Raw genomic sequence first — 22333 nt, 5'->3', positions numbered from 1 at the left:
TGCTTCATTTCTGACTGTATCACTACTAGGCATAAGAATAATACGAATATAAACATGACAAGATACGTATATTCTTCCGCGTTTGCTGTTGTCTCACTCTAGTTTCGTATTTTACTAGGCAGACAGGATTTAAATGAGATAGCAGCAAACACGAAAGAATACATGGCAAAATGTTTATATTCGTATTATTTTTATGGTGAAGAGAATACTGTATGTGATTCACTTTTCATCAGGTTCTTATTAGCAACCATCACTTCTCACAGGTAGGAAAAAATTCAGAACGTAGAGTTGGCCATATTGACAAACATCCCAAACAGTCTTGCCAATCGGATTTTCGTAGTACATTGTAATTCTGCTACATTCGAAGATGAACAATGCGGAATTTATATTTACTTCGTTGGATAATGTATGAGAATGCAGTGGTCGAAACTCGGGGCAGAGAAAAAAAGCTCGTCTTCCACCTTTTTTTTTTAAATTTATTTACTGACGCAGAGGTTCTGGCACCAGTATTTATCTTTGTGCCTACAAAGCATGTCTGTGTAGCGCTACATATATTCGATGGCAGAACTTCCGCTTGCTTTGAACTCGATTCTAAGCCGCAGGCGGTTTTTTGTATTACAAAAACCGGAAAAAAAGTGCGGCTTAGATTCGAGTAAATACGGTATGAAGTTCCTTACTGCCTTTTCATTATAAAATTTTCCCTCTCTTTAATGCTGAATAATTCACATAATTGTCAGGCATGGTGGTCTAGTGGTAAAGCACTTGACCGGAAACTAGGATATCATCAGACCAAACCCTCCCCAGACTACGGAAATTTGCAGTCTGCCTTTAATCTAACCTTCAACTCTCAATTGTGTGAGGAGTCACCAGGAATGACTTGATTCAGATTCCACAGTAAATTGTACGTTCCCTTTTTCTCCAGATGGATAACTGGAGTAGATTAGGGACACATCATGGCCAAAGCAGAATCCAATTGAAAGTCTTACATTTGACCATTGAACCACAAAATATTAATTAATATTAATATTAATAATATTTATGGAATTGTAAGAAAATTGAGTGGTGTGGAATATTTAAAAGTGACAATATTTTAACCATACTGTATCAGTCTGGTTTCTTTACATTCAGAGATAACTGGATGATAATGAAGGAGGATACTGTCAAAATCACACTGAAGAGAGTCAAATGGCTTTTTTTGGCTTCATCCAATATGCTCTTTAAATTCATAACCAAAAATAGAGTAATATTGTTTCTAATCCAGATAATAATCTTTCACTGATATTATTACAGACAGACAGCAAAAGATGAAATTTAGTCTACTGAAATGAACAGTGGGAGAAAAATTTACAAATCACATGTTTTTAGCTTCTTGGGAAATTAAAAACATGCAGTATCTTCATTGTACAAGGTGTCCCATTCAAAAGCCCCTGATTTCAAAGACACAGTAGACACGACAATGAAAAATGCACCACACTGTAGAGCATCTCAAAGAATTTATTTATTTATCATCATTATACCTCTACATGTGAACCATTTGTAGCACAAAAAATATCGAGTCTATATTCAATATCATGCCAAGTTCTTTGTAACATTTCCTCTGTTATTGTTGCAATCGCATTAGTGATATGATGTCGCAATGTAGGAATATTGTCCACTTTGGTCGCATACATGCAGTCCTTCATGAATCCCCACATGAACAAATCAAGCGGCGTAATGTCAGGTGAACGCGATGGCCAGGCAATGGGTCATCCATGTCCAATCCAACTATTGGGAAATTTCCTATCCAGTAACTTGTGAACAGCCGTTGACCATTGCGGCGTAGCTCCAACTTGTCGAAAAATGATGTTGGGTTGCAAGTCTTGTATCTGAGGGTACACAAACTGCTCCAACATGTCCAGATACACTGACCCATTCACTGTTTGTTTTGCAAAGAAGAACAGTCCAGCAAACTTGTCGTGCATTAACCGCACCAGATGTTTAGTTTAAGGGCTATCACGAACATCTGTATGACAATGTGCAGATTTGGCGAACCCCAAATCCAAATATTATGCCTACTAACCCTTTCTGATAGATGAAAGGTTGCCTCATCTGAGAATAAACATCTTTCCTGGCATCCATATCAATATGCTGCAGCATATCCACAGCAAATTGTTGTTGGTGTGGTTTGTCGTTTGGCATCAAATGTTGTAGAATTTGCACTTTGTAAGTACACATATGAAGATGCTGGTTAACTACCTGATGCAATGTTGATCAAGGTACATCAAGTTGCCTAGATGCTTGACGAATTGACTTACGTGGGCTTCTGAGAAACGTTTGTCTGATGTCCTCCACTGTCTCTTCTGAAACTCCATAACGTGCACCGCCAGAATATTTCAGAACACTTCCTGTTGCCAGAAACTTCCTATACCATTCCTTAATTGTTTTCACATCAAGTGGATCACATTCACACACATGATGATAATTTCTTTGCACAGTAATCGACGATTTTGTTTCTGCAAACCACACTACTGGTTGCGCGCGCTGCTGTGGAGTCACCATTTTCACTTCATGAGACCATTCTGTAGTCTGACGACGATACATGGTACTTCTGACGTGGGAATATAAATTCTTTGAGATGCTCTACAATGAGGTGTATTTTTCATTGTCTTACCTACTGTCATTTTTCTCTCCTGGGTCCTTGAAATCAGGGAGGTTTGAATGGGACACCCTGTATTATTAGTTGGAGAAAAAACTGACATTGTTATATTTTGTGAGAAGCACATTAGCAACACATTAAAAAATTCAAGCATATTAGTATATGGTAAACATTATTTTGTTGTACATAAACCAATATGACAACTTAGAACTTAGCAAATTATATAATTTTCACAGTAATGCTTACGTTGTTAGTATATTAAATAATGAGGCAATATTCTGATTATCATCACTACCAGCATAAAATTTGTGATGTCGGTCAGTCCTAAGCACATCCTTACGAACCATACTCGTAACGTAAGCCAGTTCATCAGTTACCTGTAACACCAGGTCAGTGTCATTAGGAACATTTTTAAAAATTTTACCAATATCAACAGTAATTTTATGTTTTACATTATATATCTTCTGAAATATTCCAATATTTTCCTTGACAGGGTAACATTAATGAAAAGCTCTGTAGCAAAGAATTAAAAATGTAATAGGAGCACTATTATATTTTCTATACATAAATGATCTGGTGAACTGGGTGGGCAGAGAGCTCCAGTTGTCTGTTGATGACACTGTAGTGTTCAGGAAGGTGTCAAAGTTTAGTAACTGTAGGATATTACAAGACTATTTAGACAAAATTTCTAGTTGGTATGATGAATGAAAGCTGGTTATAAATTTAGAAAAATGTAAGTTAACATGGATAAACAGGAAAAACAAACTCATAATGTTCGGCCAGAGCATTAGTAGTGTCTTGCTTCAAACAGTCACGTTCTTTAAATATCTGGGTGTAATACTACAAAGCAATATGAAACGGAACAAGCATGTAAGAAATTATGGCAGAGAAGATGTACAGTTTATTGTGAGGGTTTTGGGAAAGTAGCGTTCACCTGTAAAGGAGACCACATACAGGATGCTAGTCTGACCTATTCTTGAGTACTGATTGAGTGTTTGGGATCCACATCAGGGCAGATTAAAGGAAGACATTGAAGCAACTCAGAGGTGAGCTGCTAGATTTTTTATCAGTAGGTTTGAACAACATACCAGTGTTACGGAGATGCTTCGGGAACTCAAATGGGATCATGTATGAGAAAAAGTACCACCACTGCTGTATCTTGACAATGTCTTTATTGTCTCACAGGACTAGTTTCAGCGGCACATTACTGTCATCTTCAGGCTCCACCACTGCTAAAAGCATATTATATTTCCTTGGTGCATTTATTGTGAAGTCTTTGTTACCAGCACACATGGGCTAGCTTTCCTTAGGAGTCTCCACACGACACTGTGTTGTCTCCAATGGGAGGAGAGGAGGGCAGGGGAAGGTGGATACGATGGAAGCCCTCAAATGACTGTGGATTCTTCCTCAAACATTTCTGACACAAACTGAGAGAACGTGGCAAATGGGAAGGCAGAAGTCACGTGCACGGTATGAGATACATTGTCAGGCAGTAGGTTTCTGTAATATTCATTGGTGTGAGAAAAAGGCAGATATATCAGAGGCCCATTTATCCTCTGTAAACACCCTCCCTATCCACAAATACTTTCATGAATTGTCTGAAGAGTACTCTACGATGTGCAGAGTGCATAGATATCCAAGTGAGGCAGTAGCTCTAGAACCTCTAACAAAGTAGTAGTGCTGGATTGTGTAACTGCTCCTCAGTTGTTGAATTAGTGCTCTGATGTACTGTGGCTTATCTATTCACTGTCACAATTCATAATACTTGATGGAAGCTCCTCTAATTAAAACACACAGATGGCCATAAATATTAGTTCAACTGAGCTTATATTGGGCACCTTGTGCCATCCTGCACTTGACTGTCATATTGATGGCTCGTTCAAGCTCTAATGATATCCTTGTAATATGACACTCTAAACTTTTCAATTTGTCATGATACTAGGATCAACTACCATCTGTTTGCTTTTCATCTCCTCCCCCTCCCCCTCCTCCCCTGCCCACGGTACTTGTCGATTGCATCAACTTAGAAGCTTCTATTTCGTACAGAGTGGTGCGACTGCATACCTCAGCATGCGACATAAATTGCCAGGCGATAAATGTAAATCACTCTGACCTACCCTACAGTTTCCTTAATTATGTGTTATAACTGTAGTTCTCACACCTAAAATGCAGTAATAGATCTCAAGCAGACATTAAACTGGAACACACAAAAAAATGTGTATTTGCTGATGGTATCTTAGCTAGTTAAAACTACCATGCAACCATACTAAGACAACTTACTGAAATGAGATTAGCTATGGTATATAGTTTTTTCTCACAGAACACTACACACTATAACATTAGATTATAAAAGTCTACATCTTGGTCGCATGCTTCTTTATTAAACTGATACCGGTTTTGGTTTTGCAGCCATCATCAAATCTAACAATTACTGCACCAATACAAAGGTGTATAGTCAGTATATGACTGTGCTGATGATGTGCTTACAAGTCACTGCTGTATTTGTGATATTTGACGATGGCTGCAAAGCCAGAAACTTATCAGTTTTAATAAAGAAGCATACATATAAGCCACCCGAAGTTCAGTGGCCACCTGAATATCTACCACCACACTCCCCTCACCCTGCCACTTGTACAGACAATTTTAACAGGTATCGTGCAATGTGAAAAGCTACCACCCATGATCAGAATGTTATTGTACTTGCAGAATTGGCTGAAGAAAACAGTTTAAGCCTCATTTTTTTATGCAAAAGATAAGGGTACATTCAGGTCTGCTGCATGGAGCAGAGATTACAACGCAGGTCGCTACTTCTTATCACAAAATTCTCAAAACCAGCCTCTAAATATGTGCAGAATAGTTCTACATGACTTTCCAAACAGCCAACACCAACCAGTCATTTATGAAGTGAAGTTTAAGATTTTGGTTATTCGATCCGTTTCTAAATGAAAATGAAATTTCGAATGAGCAAACTGGCAAACATTCTCCAAAGGACTTGATAAAGCTATCAGCTGGATACCAGCTTCATCTGAAAATTATGAATGATTTGTTGGTGCTGTAATCTTGTCTGCAAAGAAATTTATACCAACTGGCTACCATAACGAACATATATCGGGGCGGAGTTATGAATTCAAAGAACTTTGTGTGTCATATACCGTGGATGGCGAGATCCTGGTCTAGCTCATGAACTGAAGCAAAAACTGAATGAATAAAGAAGAGAGAAGGGGATCAAAACAACAACTGAGTTGGATTTTAAGAAACCAAGTTGACAGTCCTGGAGAATGGTGAAGAAGTTCGGTGGAAGTAGCACAACAATTCATGCAGATTACTCAGTGACATCAGACCAAATAGCAAACAGAATTGTTTCACTCTTGAAAGCCCCATGAAACAAAAAACATACAAGAAAAATAAAAAAGGAAATTCATAGCATTTGACAAATAACATCTGCCGGTACACAATTCTCTCGGGACTTCACACCGAAGAAACTACAAACAGCTTTTCAGGATGTAAAGACAGACAAGTAATATGGTTTTGATGGGATGCATTCAAATTACTAAAACTATTGCTACACTGAAACCAAAAAATCCCTCAGATAGAGTAGAAACTTATCGTCCAATAGCACTTTTTAGTTGTTGCGACAAACTTGTGGACACACCTCCACAAGACTGGGTAACCACAAGAATCCTGGGAAACAAGTAGGTTTCATCCCGAACAGAAACTGCACAGACCAAATTCTAAGCCTAACTACACATATAAAAGCTGGATTTCAGAAACAACAGAAGCCTTCATAGACTTGACCGCTGCTAACAATACAGTGTGGAAAGAAGGGCTCTTATATAAGCTGATCACAGTCATCCCCTGCCAAACAATATAGAGACTAATCAATAAAATGCTCTCATCAGACTGGCACTTATGAATAGTGCAGGGTAATCTCATACGCAAAGAAGGAAAATAATGGACTACCTGGAGGGTCGGTATTATCCCTCTATTCTTTTCAACCTTTATATTTCTGACATATCTGAAACCAGCACAAAGAAGTTTGGATATGGTGACGATCTAGGACTCGTGGTTCAACACAAAGAGTGATGAAAGCACTCTAAATTACAATCTCAACAAAATATGTAAATATATCACCATGTGGAGACTCATACCCCATCTCTCTAAAACTGAAACCATCAGTTTCTACTTAAACAATGAAGTAGCATGTTATAAACTGGTGGTCAATATAAATGACACATTGCTTCCCTACCAGAGTCACTCAAATTATCTTGGAATGACTGCTGACAAGATGCTGTCTTTCAGGAAGTATCTAGAAAAACTTCTTGGAAATTAAGCACACGAAACAGCCTTATCCAAAAACTCTGCTGTACTAGCTGGGAAGCAACAGCAGTTACACTTTAAACTTTGGTGGTCAGTTTAGTGTTTTCTGCAGCTGATTATTGTGCTTGTTGAAGAGTCCTCACATAAATAAGATTGACACTCAGCTCAGTAAAGAATAATTTCCATTTGTTTAATAACTATTCCCTTATGCTAGCTTCCAACACTCAGCCACATAGTTCCTCCTTGTTAAGAAGGCATGAACCCTGCTGAAAGAATATTCTAAAATAATGAATAATCTTCAACTTCCCAACCCTGAAAATATTCCTAGGTTGAGAACAAACCAACTTCCAGAAATCCACCTCTGAGACTGACTCTCAGCAGCTTGCTGATAGCAACTTCAATGTTGACAGCAAATGGCATGAAATCTGGACTACAAATGCTCCATTTGAAGTGTGATCTCTGACCGGCTCTCTCCAAGGGCTTTGAACTTCCACAGTATCATTGGAAGAACATAAATCGCATTCAAATAGGAAGTGGAGTGTGTGCGTACAACCTGCACAAATGGGGTAAAGCAGCTCATCCCAAGCTGAGACTGGAGCACTGAAGCAGACCATCTGGCACATTGTCGAGGAGTATACGCTGAGAGCTTACCTGTGTGATACAAATCACTTTCATGGCCACAATATCATGCCTTGACAAGATAAGCTGACTGGACATTAGAATATAACACCAGTTTTTAATGTATTACCTGTATTCGTGTGTCTATGTATCTTCTACATATTTTTGACTGTACTTCATGTGTAGTACCATACACTAAATAAAGAAAGAAAGAAAGAAAGAGGTGTGTGATCAAGACACTGACTTTTCTAATCTAATCTGATACAGAGGTCATCAGTCTCCTCAGCAGGTCCAAATGGCACCATTTCGCAGACTATGAAATTATATATACTGCTTCAAACCAAAAGAAAATTGGCTGTCCCCATTACTAATGAAGGAATTTTCCCATCAGTTGATGTCATATAGCTGATTACATATATTTTACAACCAACTGCTGGATAATGACTCCCTCCACATTTTCTATTCTTACAGTTTCAGTTAGATGTATTCATGTTAATGTAATCTACTTCCTTCCATAAGTGCACATCATCTTGGCCTTTTATTACCTCTTGCAATCCAACTAAGAACTTCTCTGGTCCATCTGCCAACCACTGGCTGAGCTCAATGTCCCACTTACATCCATTTCAAAGTCAATTGAAGTTTTAAGATTCATCCATTCACTCCCCATGTGTGCAGCATAGTGAAAATGTTGACAGTGTGTTACCATAGTAATTTGGAGGCAGTCAAGTGAGCATGGCATGGTGTAGCCAATAACAATCTCTCAACTGTTGGCATCTACAGAGCAAAATAAACTTTCTGTTGCAGATACAGCAGAAGTTTAGTTTAAAAAAATATCTATTTTGCTTACCGTTCCATGTCATTTTTACTAATTTTATTTATTTTGTTGTCAGTCAACTGATTGTTTCCAACTGCCCTACATTAAAAAAGGCAAATTGTTCTACGAATTCACCATTAACTACACAATTTCCTTTCTAAAATTTTGACTATTGATTATCTCAGTCTTATTATTTATTTGAAACTTACTGTATTTTGTACTTCCATTCATTGTTGAAGTTTATCAGCACTGTAGGAAAATTTCGTCATCAAAAAGGTGGCAGTACTGGCATTTTCCATTAACACTAATTGCTACTCGTTTTCCTCTCCTGAAACCCAGCTTGTTCTTTTGCTGAAGTAAAATCCAACTGCCCTCTCCCCCTCACTTTTTCTATGTACAGTCATTACACATCTAACCTATTCCTATCTTCTTTGAATGTCATAAATTGATTTTATGATTACTAACTATGTAAAAATTAGACGTGTCAGGTAAGTATTGTAAGATAGTCCATACGCATAATAAGCAGTGGAGGATGTCAGAAAATATAAATATTACTAATAAATAAAATTATACTGTCATATGCATGTAGTAGTAATAAATTATACCTGTCCATTCTGCACCATGTTTTTCCAACAATCACGCAACGACTGGTATTCATAAGACTTCTTCTTCATATAGTCCATTCTCTCCTTCCCAGACATTCCTTCTGGATAAACATTTAATATATGCTTCCACACAACTTTCCTGTAAAGGCAAAAATTCATAGTCCACATAAGTAACTATCTTCCTGACTAATAACAGCTATTCCCTCTCTAGATACAGAAACACCACTAGAAAATTACTGCATAACTTACTCAAAAGCTGGAAAGTACAAGCTTTAACAGAAGGTTTATCTTATGAAATAGCTACAACAGTCACTGGAGTAATGGTAAATTTTACTTTATTTCTTCTCAATACGTATGAGTCAAATTAAGAGGTGAATACAATCTCTTGGTCAGCATAATGTGCATTATAATGGAAGTTGAAGAGCCCATATTGGTATCTTCTTCCAACATATTTGTCTAGAAACATGAAGATTCTCATCTACATATTAAACAGGTAGAAGGGGACCTGGGAGAAGATCACTTTGGGTTCCACATAAATCTAGAAACAGGAAAAGCAATACTGACCTTATGACTTACCTTAGGAGATAAAGAGTGAAGTAAAAACCACATTTATATTTTTTGTAAATTCAAAAGAAAGTTTTGGACAATGTTGAATTGAATACACTCTTTGGTATTTTGAAATTAGCATGGATAACATAAGGGGGGTGGGGGGGGGGGGGGGGGGGGGGGGGGGAAGGCTAGCTGCAACTTACATAAGAAGCAGATTACTGTTATGAAAGAGAGGCAGTAGTTCAGACTGGAGTGAAGCTATCCCCATTTTATTCAATCTGTACATTAATCAAGCAGGACAGGAAACCAACGAGAAATTTTGAGAGGGAATTAAAATCCAGGGAGAAGAAATAAAAAAATTTAAGTTTGTCAATAACATCGTAATTATGCCAGGAACTGAAATGATCTTGGAAGATCAGCTGAATGGAATGTATAGTGCCTTGAAATGAAGTTATAAGACAAACATAAAAGTAAAACAGGACTAATGGAGAGTAATCAAATTAAATTATGTGATGCTGAGGGAATAAGACAGGAAATTAGAAACTAAAAATCGTAGATATGTTTTTCTGTTTGGACAGAAAAATAACTGGCAATGGTTGAAGTAAAGAGGGCATAAAATGCAGACAGCAAGAAAAGGGTTTCTGAAAACGAGAAACTTGCTAACACTGGATATAAATTTAAGTGTTAGAAATTTTTTCCTGCAAGTATTTATATAGGGTATAGCCTTTTATGGAAATGAAATGTGGATGATAAAGAGTTCAGTGAAGCAGAAAACAGAATGTGGTGCTACCAATTACATGGGTAGATTGGATAACTAATGAAGAGGTACTGAATTGAAATGAGAAAACAAATTTATGGGTGTCAGTTGACTAAAAGAAGGGTCTGGTTAATGGGACACATGCATCAAAGATTAGTTAATTTGGTAATGGATAGAATGGGAGAGGGGTTTAGTCTTCTTGAGGAAGACCAATGCTTGACTGTAGTGACCAGGGTCAAGTGGGTGTAGGCTGCAGTAATTATGCAGAGGTGAAGAGACTTGCACACATTAGACTAGTGTGGAGAGATGCATCTAACAAATTTCTGGACTGAGGACCACAATAACATCACTTTATAATACATGTTCAAACCATTATTCTACACAAGAAATGTCACTTGTATCCTGGGTACTGTCACATATTTGGGATTTCCTCTTTGAGAACTGCTCGACAGGTTCAGAGAAGAAAAGGATCACCTAACTGAAGATTACCACCCAGTTTCCATGAGTGTGTCCATAAGCATAGAAGAGCAGAATAGGTCATGAGAGGAGAATAATAAAATCACCATAAGATAACTGTCCTGCAAAATTTAGTTTGAATCACCAAAAATGGAAGGAATCATTTCTACAGAACTTAGACAACAAAGATTATTAGATCGTCTCAGGCTAATCGATAGATATGCATAACAGTCTGTCTAAAGGACTAATGGCTGGCAGAGTTCAGAAACGGAAGGTTTGAGATTCTTGATGCGCTCAAAGTAACTGATGGAAGTAATATGGACAACACTATTACTTCTCTACTTGGCAAATAGTTGCAATTCATCTACTAATAAAGCTATGATAATTACGACAAGTAAGAAGAGATAGATATTATTGAAGAAAAGAGTCACATTAAACATGGGTCTAGGCATTGTGGTTTACTTTCATCAGAGGTGGTAGGCCAACACATATTTCTCATACATCTCTTGTCAACAAGTTATTGCAGGGTTTCCATCATCTGATGGACAAAGAAATCATAAATGTTCTGATTTTGTTTATCTGCTGGGTAAATTTATCAAAAAGTCTGAAGGGTACTCCGGGAATAGCAGAAGATGAGAAATCTAGAAAAAACCAAAACCAAGGAAAATTTCAGAAATATTGCAATTTGCTTCAGGGCTGATAATGAAGAATAAAAATTTAGTCATAAAAGGGAGAACATTTGAGCTGTTACTTTCACAACCCCCTTCTTCAGTACGCCATATATTAAACAGAAAGCATACACTGAAAAGAATTTAATTTCACAGAATTTTTTCCAAGATGCATAGAGCAAGATAGAATGCTGATTTCATACATCTACATTTATATGTACAAATATACTCTGCAAAACACCATGTGGCGTTTGGCAGAGGGTACCATGTACAACTACTATTCATTTCTTTTCCTGTTTCACTTACAAGTGGAGGGAGGGAAAAATGACTGTCTATGTACCTCCATGAGTGCCCTAATTTCTCTTCTCCTGTGCCCATGGACCTCTGGCAATAGAATTATTCTGCAGTTACCTGCAAAATGCCTGTTGTCTAAATTATCTTAATGGTATAAATATCTAAATAGTGTTCTGTGAAAAGAATGCCATCTTCCCTCCAGGGATTCCCATCTGAGTTCACAAAGCATCTCTGTAACAGCTGTGCATTGATCAAACCCACTGATACTGAATCTAGCAGCATGGCTCTAGATTGCTTTGATGTCTTCCTTCAATTTAGTGTGGTGGGAATTCCAAACACTTAAGCTGTACTCAAGAATGGGTTGCACAAGTATTTTATATGCAGTCTCTCTTGTAGGTAAGCTACACTTTTCTAAAATTCTCTCACTGAACCAAAGTCAATCTGTGACAAAGCAAGCTGGGAAAATTTCAATTCCCCTCTTGTTTTGCCATATCTGCCTCCTTAAATTCGTTTTGTTAGTTTTAACTATTTACCATTAGCATAAGTGATTATTATCTGCATTTCCATAAAAGAGAAAGGTTAGCCTGCAGTTTTAAAGAATATAACACCAGATCTAATTTCATGCTTAGTTTTATGTATGTAATTAATTTTCTAATTTATTTTGACTATTCCTAGTTAGTTTCTTTCAACATAGGGCGAAATCAGTAATTGTTTCATAACAAATTGTATTGTTGACATATAAACAAATATAAATTCTGTACTAATTATGAACATTTGGAAGACAAAATACTAGTAATCTTAAAGTATCTATTTGGCTCTACTTGAAAACCTGTTAATCGAATGAGTTAAGTTTTAATTGCAATTCCTCTAGTTAACTTTTAACAATGTTTCCGCCATCCACCTAACCTTTGTAACCTCTTGGTTCATCCCTATGAAATCCCCAAACCACCTTCCATACCCTCTGGCTCCTACCCTTGTAACCGCCCCCAGTGTAAGGCCTGTCCCATGCACCCTCCCACCACCACCTACTCCAGTCCTGTAACCTGTAAGTTGTACACGAGCAGAGGCAGAGCCACATGTGAAAACACCCACGTGATTTACCAACTGACATGCCTACACTGTGAAGCGTTCTATGTGGGAATGACCAGCAACAAACTGCTCATTCGCATGAACGGACACAGGCAGACAGTGTTTGTTGGTAATGAGGATCACCCTGTGGCTAAACATGCCTTGGTGCACGGCCAGCACATCTTGGCACAGTGTTACACTGTCCGGGTTATCTGGATACTTCCCACTGACACCAACCTATCAGAACTCCGGAGATGGGAACTTGCCCTTCAATATATTCTCTCCTCCCGTTACCCACCAGGCCTCAACCTCCACTAATTTCAATTTGCCGCCCCTCGTACCACACCTGTCATTCAACAACATCTTTGCCCCTGTACATCCGCCTCGAATGTCATCTCTACCCAACCTCTTTGCATTTACATATGTCTGCCTGTGTCTGTATGTGTGGATGGATATGTGTGTGTGCGGGCGAGTGTATACCTTCCTTTTTTCCCCCTAAGGTAAGTCTTTCCGCTCCCGGGATTGGAATGACTCCTTACCCTCTCCCTTAAAACCCACATCATTTTGTCTTTCCCTCTCCTTCCCTCTTTCCTGATGAAGCAACCTAGGGTTGCGAAAGTTTGAAATTTGTGTGTGTGTTTTTTATTGTCTCCTGTCAACATACCAATGCTTTCGTTTGGTAAGTTACAGCATCCTTGTTTTTAGATATATGTTTCCCACGTGGAATGTTTCCCTCTATTATATATATATATGAGAGAGAGAGAGAGAGAGAGAGAGAGAGAGAGAGAGAGAGAGAGAGAGAGAGCATTCCTTTCACTCTTCCTAGAGCTCTCATGATGATATCCTAGTCTCTGATGAACACACACACACTCGAAGACAATGTACTGGGCTCTATTACCTAAGAAGTCTTTGAGCCACTCACATATCTGGGAAATTTAACATAAGCAAACGAATGTTTACCTTATGGTAAATGTCATCCATAGTTACAATGCAGAGTTACTTATGACAAACATCACAGTGCCAGGCATCTCAGAGAAACATTGTTAAGAATTATCTGATGCAACCTTGCACGTTCATAGAGGTGAAATTCTGAGAGAGTGCTGTGATATTTACTACTCATAATATTAATGAACTTGTAAAATATTCACAATAAGGCAATCCTGCGTGCTACGCAGTTGTTTTCTGTGAGTCAGTGTTTATATAGCATCTTGCACTTTTCATTTTGTAGCTCTGATTATAATATCACCTACAGCATCATTTAAAGACACTACAGCTAGACCCTCCCTCCCCCTTCCCCCCTCCCCTCCTCTCCCCTCTGCTATCAGGTAAAGAGTTGCTGGGTTCCCATAAAAAGGTTGGGTGTGAACGACACACAGGAAGTGGCTACTAGAGTAGTAGAGTATGTGTAGCTTGCATAAAGTTTTTTTCTTTTTCTTTCTTTCTTTCTTTTTTTTTTTATAGATTAAACAAACTCACACCTGAGGTCAGAGACAAACTGTGCATCAAAATCAAAGTTACATCAGCCACAATCATCTCAGAGAATGCTCACCCTTTCGGACTGAATATAGGAAAGGTTAATATGACATCAGTAATCTGTAGGATCATCCAAAGAGAGATCCAGAATTAACAGCGATTACTGAAAGTTATAATGCTCATATAGTGTTAGGAACAGAAAACTGGTTGAAACCAGAAGTAAAGAGCAACAAAATCCTAAGTCAAAATTGGAATTTTTATCCATAAGGCTAGGTTAGTCATGTCAGGAGCTGTAGCGGTAAAATATTTCAGAGAAGACTTACAGAATATTGTTAGTGATTTTCCCAATCATGCTACAGTAATAGGAGGCGACTACAGTGTCCCATTTAGAGTCATACTATCAAAACAGGTGCCAGAGACAGGGATTTTTGAAACATTATTCTGAATGTCTTGTCCGAAAATTACTTTGAGCATATAATTAGAGAACCAAATTGTGAAGGTTATGTCTTAGATCATCTAGTACAAATAGACCTGAACTTATTGAATCAGTTAACTTAGAGGTAGGCATTGGTGATCATAGGGCTGTGAAACCAATTATAACTAAGGGTTGTACAAGGAATGTTAAGAAAGGTAGGAGAATATTTTTGCTCAGCATGGCTGACAGGAAACAAATTGCACAGTATCTGAGTGGGGAGAATCACATATTTGGCACTGAGGATCAAGATTTGTAACACAGATGGAAAAAATACGAAGAATTGCCTTAGACAAGTGAGTTCTGAGCAAGATCATAAGGCATATGAAAGACCCACCGTGGTTTGACATCCATGTTAGAAAACATAAGTGAACTAAGACAGGTTCATCACAGATTCAAGAGAAGTCAAATGAAAGCTGAACAATGTGAAGAATGAGTGTAAGAAGAGCAGCCAGAGAAGTGTTCAATACTATTAACAAAGTGTTTCACAAATACAGTTTGTAGTAAAGAAGTAATAAGTGAGATCATTAAGCCTAATGCAGAAGTTTTATTTCATGTGTTGTTGTGGTCTTCAGTCCTGAGACTGGTTTGATGCAGCTCTCCATGCTACTCTATCCTGTGCAAGCTTTTTCATCTCCCAGTACCTACTGCAACCTACATCCTTCTGAATCTGCTTAGTGTATTCATCTCTTTGTCTCCCTCTATGATTTTTACCCTCCACGCTGCCCTCCAATACTAAATTGGTGATCCCTCGATGTCTCAGAACATGTCCTACCAACCGATCCCTTCTTCTAGTCAAGCTGTGCCACGGGCTCCTCTTCTCCCCAATTCTATTCACTACCTCCTCATTAGTTATGTGATCTACCCATCTAACCTCAGCATTCTTCTGTAGCACCACATTTCGAAAGCTACTACTCTTCTTGTCCAAACTATTTATCGTCCACGTTTCACTTCCATACATGTCTACACTCCATACAAATACTTTCAGAAACGACTTCCTGACACTTAAATCAATACTCGATGTTAACAAATTTCTCTTGTCCAGAAACGCTTTCCTTGCCATTGCCAGTCTACATTTTATATCCTCTCTACTTCAATCATCATCAGTTATTTTGCTCCCCAAATAGCAAAACTCAATTACTACTTAAAGCGTCTCATTTCCTAATCTAATTCCCTCAGCATCACCCAATTTAATTCGACTACATTCCATTATCCTCGTTTTGCTTTTGTTGATGTTCATCTTATATCCTCCTTTCAAGACACTGTCCATTCCATTCAGCTGCTCTTCCAGGTCTTTTGCTGTCTCTGACAGAATTACAACGTCATCGGCGAACCTCAAAGTTTTTATTTCTTCTCCATGGATTTTAATTCCTACTTTGAATTTTTCTTTTGTTTTCTTTACTGCTAACTCAATATACAGATTGAATAAAATCGGGGATAGGCTACACCCTTGTCTCACTCCCTTCCCAACCACTGCTTCCCTTTCATGTCCCTCAACCCTTATAACTGCCATCTGGTTTCTGTACAAATTGTAAATAGCCTTTTGCTCCCTGTATTTTACCCCTGCCATGTTCAGAATCCCCCCCCATGAACCATGGACCTTGCCATTGGTGAGGAGGCTTGCGTGCCTCAGCGATACAGATAGCCGTACCGTAGGTGCAACCACAACGGAGGGGTATCTGTTGAGAGGCCAGACAAACGTGTGGTTCCTGAAGAGGGGCAGCAGCCTTTTCAGTAGTTGCAAGGGCAACAGTCTGGATGATTGACTGATCTGGCCTTGTAACAATAACCAAAACGGCCTTGCTGTGCTGGTACTGCGAACGGCTGAAAGCAAGGGGAAACTACAGTCGTAATTTTTCCCGAGGGCATGCAGCTTTACTGTATGATTACATGATGATGGCGTCCTCTTGGGTAAAATATTCCGGAGGTAAAATAGTCCCCCATTCGGATCTCCGGGTGGGGACTACTCAAGAGGATGTCGTTATCAGGAGAAAGAAAACTGGCGTTCTACGGATCGGAGCGTGGAATGTCAGATCCCTTAATCGGGCAGGTAGGTTAGAAAATTTAAAAAGGGAAATGGATAGGTTGAAGTTAGATATAGTGGGAATTAGTGAAGTTCGGTGGCAGGAGGAACAAGACTCCTGGTCACGTGACTACAGGGTTATAAACACAAAATCAAATAGGGGTAATGCAGGAGTAGGTTTAATAATGAATACGAAAATAGGAATGCGGGTAAGCTACTACAAACAGCATAGTGAACGCATTATTGTGGCCAAGATAGATAAGAAGCCCATGCCTACTACAGTAGTACAAGTTTATATGCCAACTAGCTCTGCAGATGACGAAGAAATTGAAGAAATGTATGATGAAATAAAATAAATTATTCAGATTGTGAAGGGAGACGAAAATTAAATAGTCATGGGTGACTGGAATTCGAGTGTAGGAAAAGGGAGAGAAGGAAACATAGTAGGTGAATATGGATTGGGGGACAGAAATGAAAGAGGAAGCCGCCTGGTCGAATTTTGCACAGAGCACAACATAATCATAACTAACACTTGGTTTAAGAATCATGAAAGAAGGTTGTATACATGGAAGAACCCTGGAGATACTAAAAGGTATCAAATAGATTATATAATGGTAAGACAGAGATTTAGGAACCAGGTTTTAAATTGTAAGACATTTCCAGGGGCAGATGTGGACTCTGACCACAATCTATTGGTTATGACCTGTAGATTAAAACTGAAGAAACTGCAAAAAGGTGGGAATTTAAGGAGATGGGACCTGGATAAACTAAAAGAACCAGAGGTTGTACAGAGATTCAGGGAGAGCATAAGGGAGCAATTGACAGGAATGGGGGAAATAAATACAGTAGAAGAAGAATGGGTAGCTTTGAGGGATGAAGTAGTGAAGGCAGCAGAGGATCAAGTAGGTAAAAAGACGAGGGCTAGTAGAAATCCTTGGGTAACAGAAGAAATATTGAATTTAACTGATGAAAGGAGAAAATATAAAAATGCAGTAAGTGAAACAGGCAAAAAGGAATACAAACGTCTCAAAAATGAGATCGACAGGAAGTGCAAAATGGCTAAGCAGGGATGGCTAGAGGACAAATGTAAGGATGTAGAGGCCTATCTCACTAGGGGTAAGATAGATACCGCCTACAGGAAAATTAAAGAGACCTTTGGAGATAAGAGAACCACTTGTATGAATATCAAGAGCTCAGATGGAAACCCAGTTCTAAGCAAAGAAGGGAAAGCAGAAAGGTGGAAGGAGTATATAGAGGGTCTATACAAGGGCGATGTACTTGAGGACAATATTATGGAAATGGAAGAGGATGTAGATGAAGATGAAATGGGAGATATGATACTGCATGAAGAGTTTGACAGAGCACTGAAAGACCTGAGTCGAAACAAGGCCCCCGGAGTAGACAATATTCCATTGGAACTACTGACGGCCGTGGGAGAGCCAGTCCTGACAAAACTCTACCATCTGGTGAGCAAGATGTATGAAACAGGCGAAATACCCTCAGACTTCAAGAAGAATATAATAATTCCAATCCCAAAGAAAGCAGGTGTTGACAGATGTGAAAATTACCGAACTATCAGCTTAATAAGTCACAGCTACAAAATACTAACACGAATTCTTTACAGACGAATGGAAAAACTAGTAGAAGCCGACGTCGGGGAAGATCAGTTTGGATTCCGTAGAAACACTGGAACACGTGAGGCAATCCTGACCTTACGACTTATCTTAGAAGAAAGATTAAGGAAAGGCAAACCTACGTTTCTAGCATTTGTAGACTTAGAGAAAGCTTTTGACAATGTTGACTGGAATACTCTCTTTCAAATTCTAAAGGTGGCAGGGGTAAAATACAGGGAGCGAAAGGCTATTTACAATTTGTACAGAAACCAGATGGCAGTTATAAGAGTCGAGGGACATGAAAGGGAAGCAGTGGTTGGGAAGGGAGTAAGACAGGGTTGTAGCCTCTCCCCGATGTTGTTCAATCTGTATATTGAGCAAGCAGTAAAGGAAACAAAAGAAAAATTTGGAGTAGGTATTAAAATTCATGGAGAAGAAATAAAAACTTTGAGGTTCGCCGATGACATTGTAATTCTGTCAGAGACAGGAAAGGACTTGGTAGAACAGTTGAACGGAATGGACAGTGTCTTGAAAGGAGGATATAAGATGAACATCAACAAAAGCAAAATGAGGATAATGGAATGTAGTCTAATTAAGTCGGGTGATGCTGAGGGAATTAGATTAGGAAATGAGGCACTTAAAGTAGTAAAGGAGTTTTGCTATTTGGGGAGCAAAATAACTGATGATGGTCGAAGTAGAGAGGATATAAAATGTAGACTGGCAATGGCAAGGAAAGCGTTTCTTAAGAAGAGAAATTTGTTAACATCGAGTATTGATTTAAGTGTCAGGAAGTCATTTCTGAAAGTATTCGTATGGAGTGTAGCCATGTATGGAAGTGAAACATGGACGATAAATAGTTTGGACAAGAAGAGAATAGAAGCTTTCGAAATGTGGTGCTACAGAAGAATGCTGAAGATTAGATGGGTAGATCACATAACTAATGAGGAAGTATTGAACAGGATTGGGGAGAAGAGAAGTTTGTGGCACAACTTGAACAGAAGAAGGGATCGGTTGGTAGGACATGTTCTGAGGCATCAAGGGATCACCAATTTAGTATTGGAGGGCAGCGTGGAGGGTAAAAATCGTAGAGGGGGACCAAGAGATGAATACGCTAAGCAGATTCAGAAGGATGTAGGTTGCAGTAGGTACTGGGAGATGAAAAAGCTTGCACAGGATAGAGTAGCATGGAGAGCTGCATCAAACCAGTCTCAGGACTGAAGTCCACAACAACAACATGTTCAGAATTTGAAAGAGAGTATTCCAGTCAACATTGTCAAAAGCTTTCTCCAAGTCTACACATGCTAGAAATGTAGGTTTGCCTTTCATTAATCTATTTTCTAAGATAAGTCGTGGGTTAGTATTGCCTCATGTGTCCCAACATTTCTACGGAATCCAAACTGATCTTCCCCAAGGTCAGCTTCTACCAGTTTTTTATTTGTCTGTAAACAATGTGTGTTAGTATTTTGCAGCTGTGGCTTATTAAACTGATAGTTCGGTAATTTACACATCTGTCATCACCTGCTTTCTTTGGGATTGGAATTATTATATTCTTCTTGAAGTCTGAGGGTATTTCGCCTGTCTCATACAACTTGCTCACTAGATGGTAGAGTTTTGTTAGGCCTGGTTCTCCCAAGGCTGTCAGCAGTTCTAATGGAATGTTGTCTCCTCCTGGGGCCCTGTTTCGACTTAGGTCTTTCAGTGCTCTGTCAAACTCTTCACACAGTATCTTAGAACTGGGTTTCCATCTGAGCACTTGATAGTCATGCAAGTGGTTCTCTTTTCTCCAAAGGTCTCCTTAATTTTGCTGTAGTCAGTATCTATCTTACCCCTAGTCATATGTGCCTCTACATCCTTACATTTGTCCTCTAGCCATCCCTGCTTAGTCATTTTGCACTTCCTGTCGATCTCATTTTTGAGACATTTGTATTCCTTTTTGCCTGCTTCATTTACTGCATTTTTGTGTTTTCTCTTTTCATCAATTAAATTCAATATCTCTTCTGTTACCCAAGGATTTCTATTAGCCCTCATATTTTTACCTACTTGATCCTCTACTACCATCACTATTTCATCTCTCAAAGCCACCCATTCTTCTTCTACTGTATTTCTTTCCCCCATTCTTGTCAATCATTCCCTAATGCTCTGTCTGAAACTCTCCACAACATTTGGTTCTTTCAGTTTATCCAGGTCCCATCTCCTTAAATTCCCACCTTTTTGCAGCTTCTTCAGTTTTAATTTACAGTTTATAACCAATACATTGTGGTCAGAGTCCACATCTGCCCCTGAAATGTCTTACAATTTAAAACCTGGTTTCTGAATCTCTGTCTTACCATTATATAATCTATCTGATACCTTCTAGTATCTCCAGGATTCTTCCACGAATACAACCTTCTTTTATGATTCTTGAACCAAGTGTTAGCTATGATTAAGTTATGCTCTGTGAAAAATTCTACCAGACGGCTTCCTCTTTCATTTCTTAGCCCCAATCCATATTCACCTACTATGTTTCCTTCTCTTACTTTTGCAAGTGGTGAGAGTGCTGCCCTACCACACTACACCGCGTAAGGTTCTATAAACAATTCTTCAGTTATTTAAGAAACCAGAAAGGTAACAACCAGTACAATGGTCTGGAACCTAGCTAAAACATTAAATGCATGCTGCTTCTCAACAAAGTTGAATAAACTGTACCAACAACCAAATGTAGACATCTGTACCAACAACCAAACGTAGACATCTGTACCAACAACTAAATGCAGACATCTGTACCACGCCAAATGCCGAACAGTCACCATAGTGTTATCAAAATTGCCACGTGTCACTATTGCTACAATCAGAGTAATGGATTTTGGTTGAAAATTTTTATCACAATTGTTTTTATTCTTCAAACCTGCAAACAACCATCTAGGCTTTCTGTTGCAAAACTCCTGACGGGCACATTTTTTACTATACGCCAGTTGCATAACAATGGTTCACTTCAAAATTTAAGATTTTTGTTGACATAGGATTGTTTAACTATTAGAAAAGGTAAGAAACACTGAAGGAAATGTTGGTTATGCATGGTTTTGGTTGCATTAAATTCCATATTGTTTGCACATCTCAAAGTACATTATCATTGTGTTGTAATACAATAGGAATCAGATGTAATAAAGACTCTGTCTGGGTAAATTTTTATGTTTATACAAATACTTTTGCTACAGGCTGTCTTCAGATGTGAACAACTTTCCTTATAGTTCAGTATGGTAAATTTAACAGATTCTTCACCTTGCTGATACATTGCAATTCACAGTGATTAGGTATGATTTGCTTTACGATATCTTATTTCTTTATTTGAGTACAGCCACTATATGATCAGGTTTATATTATAGTGCCATCTTCTCCTGTTTCAGATATGGACCTGACAATGGCCCATAAGAAAGGTCAAAACTGATAATCCAAATAAACCAAAACAGTGACCCAGTTGGAGTCTGTATTTCTGCATGATACTGAAAATAGTTGCAGCATCCACAGACACATCTACATTTCATAAACTATTTTTTAATATCATTTGAGACATTTCACAGTTTAATCTCCAATTCTTAGGTACTTTCAGTCTATAGTTGGTCTACAATATCTGCATAGGTGTCCATTTGAGTGATGACATAGTGTTTGTTACATCAGGATGCTGCCACTACCTTTTAGTTTCATACTATCTGTACATACTCTCAGTTGTTAGCTATGGAATTCTTTTATGAGGAACAAAAGCATAAAATACGAAGACAATTTTCAGACTAGAGAAAAGGGCTGCAAGAAATTAAGATTATACAATAAATTTCTTGAAGAGATTACAGAGATTATTAAAACGATCTTATTTAACCCTCTAACCATGGGTGATCTTCCTACTTTTTTGTATAAAATCACAAGACATTTTTATTCAATAGTACAAATAGTAGTTAGGATAGGATTATGGAAATACAAGAAGAGAACTGAAAACTTAC

General features: G+C 38.4%; 1 protein-coding gene across 1 annotated transcript in view; it reads right to left on the bottom strand.

The window, feature by feature from the left end:
• LOC124776985 overlaps window positions 1–22333 on the bottom strand; it is a 106239-nt gene that overhangs the window by 40961 nt on the left and 42945 nt on the right. The window contains exons 5-6 of the mRNA XM_047252230.1: window positions 8990–9128; window positions 2882–3012 (exon numbers count right to left, since the gene is read on the bottom strand). Of these exons, the coding sequence (XP_047108186.1) occupies window positions 2882–3012; window positions 8990–9128 (270 nt within the window). The remainder of the gene's footprint in view (window positions 1–2881; window positions 3013–8989; window positions 9129–22333) is intronic.

Source organism: Schistocerca piceifrons, chromosome 2, assembly GCF_021461385.2.
Source record: "Schistocerca piceifrons isolate TAMUIC-IGC-003096 chromosome 2, iqSchPice1.1, whole genome shotgun sequence".
Classification (NCBI taxonomy): Eukaryota; Metazoa; Arthropoda; class Insecta; order Orthoptera; family Acrididae; genus Schistocerca; species Schistocerca piceifrons.
This window is presented reverse-complemented; position numbering and strand designations above follow the sequence as displayed.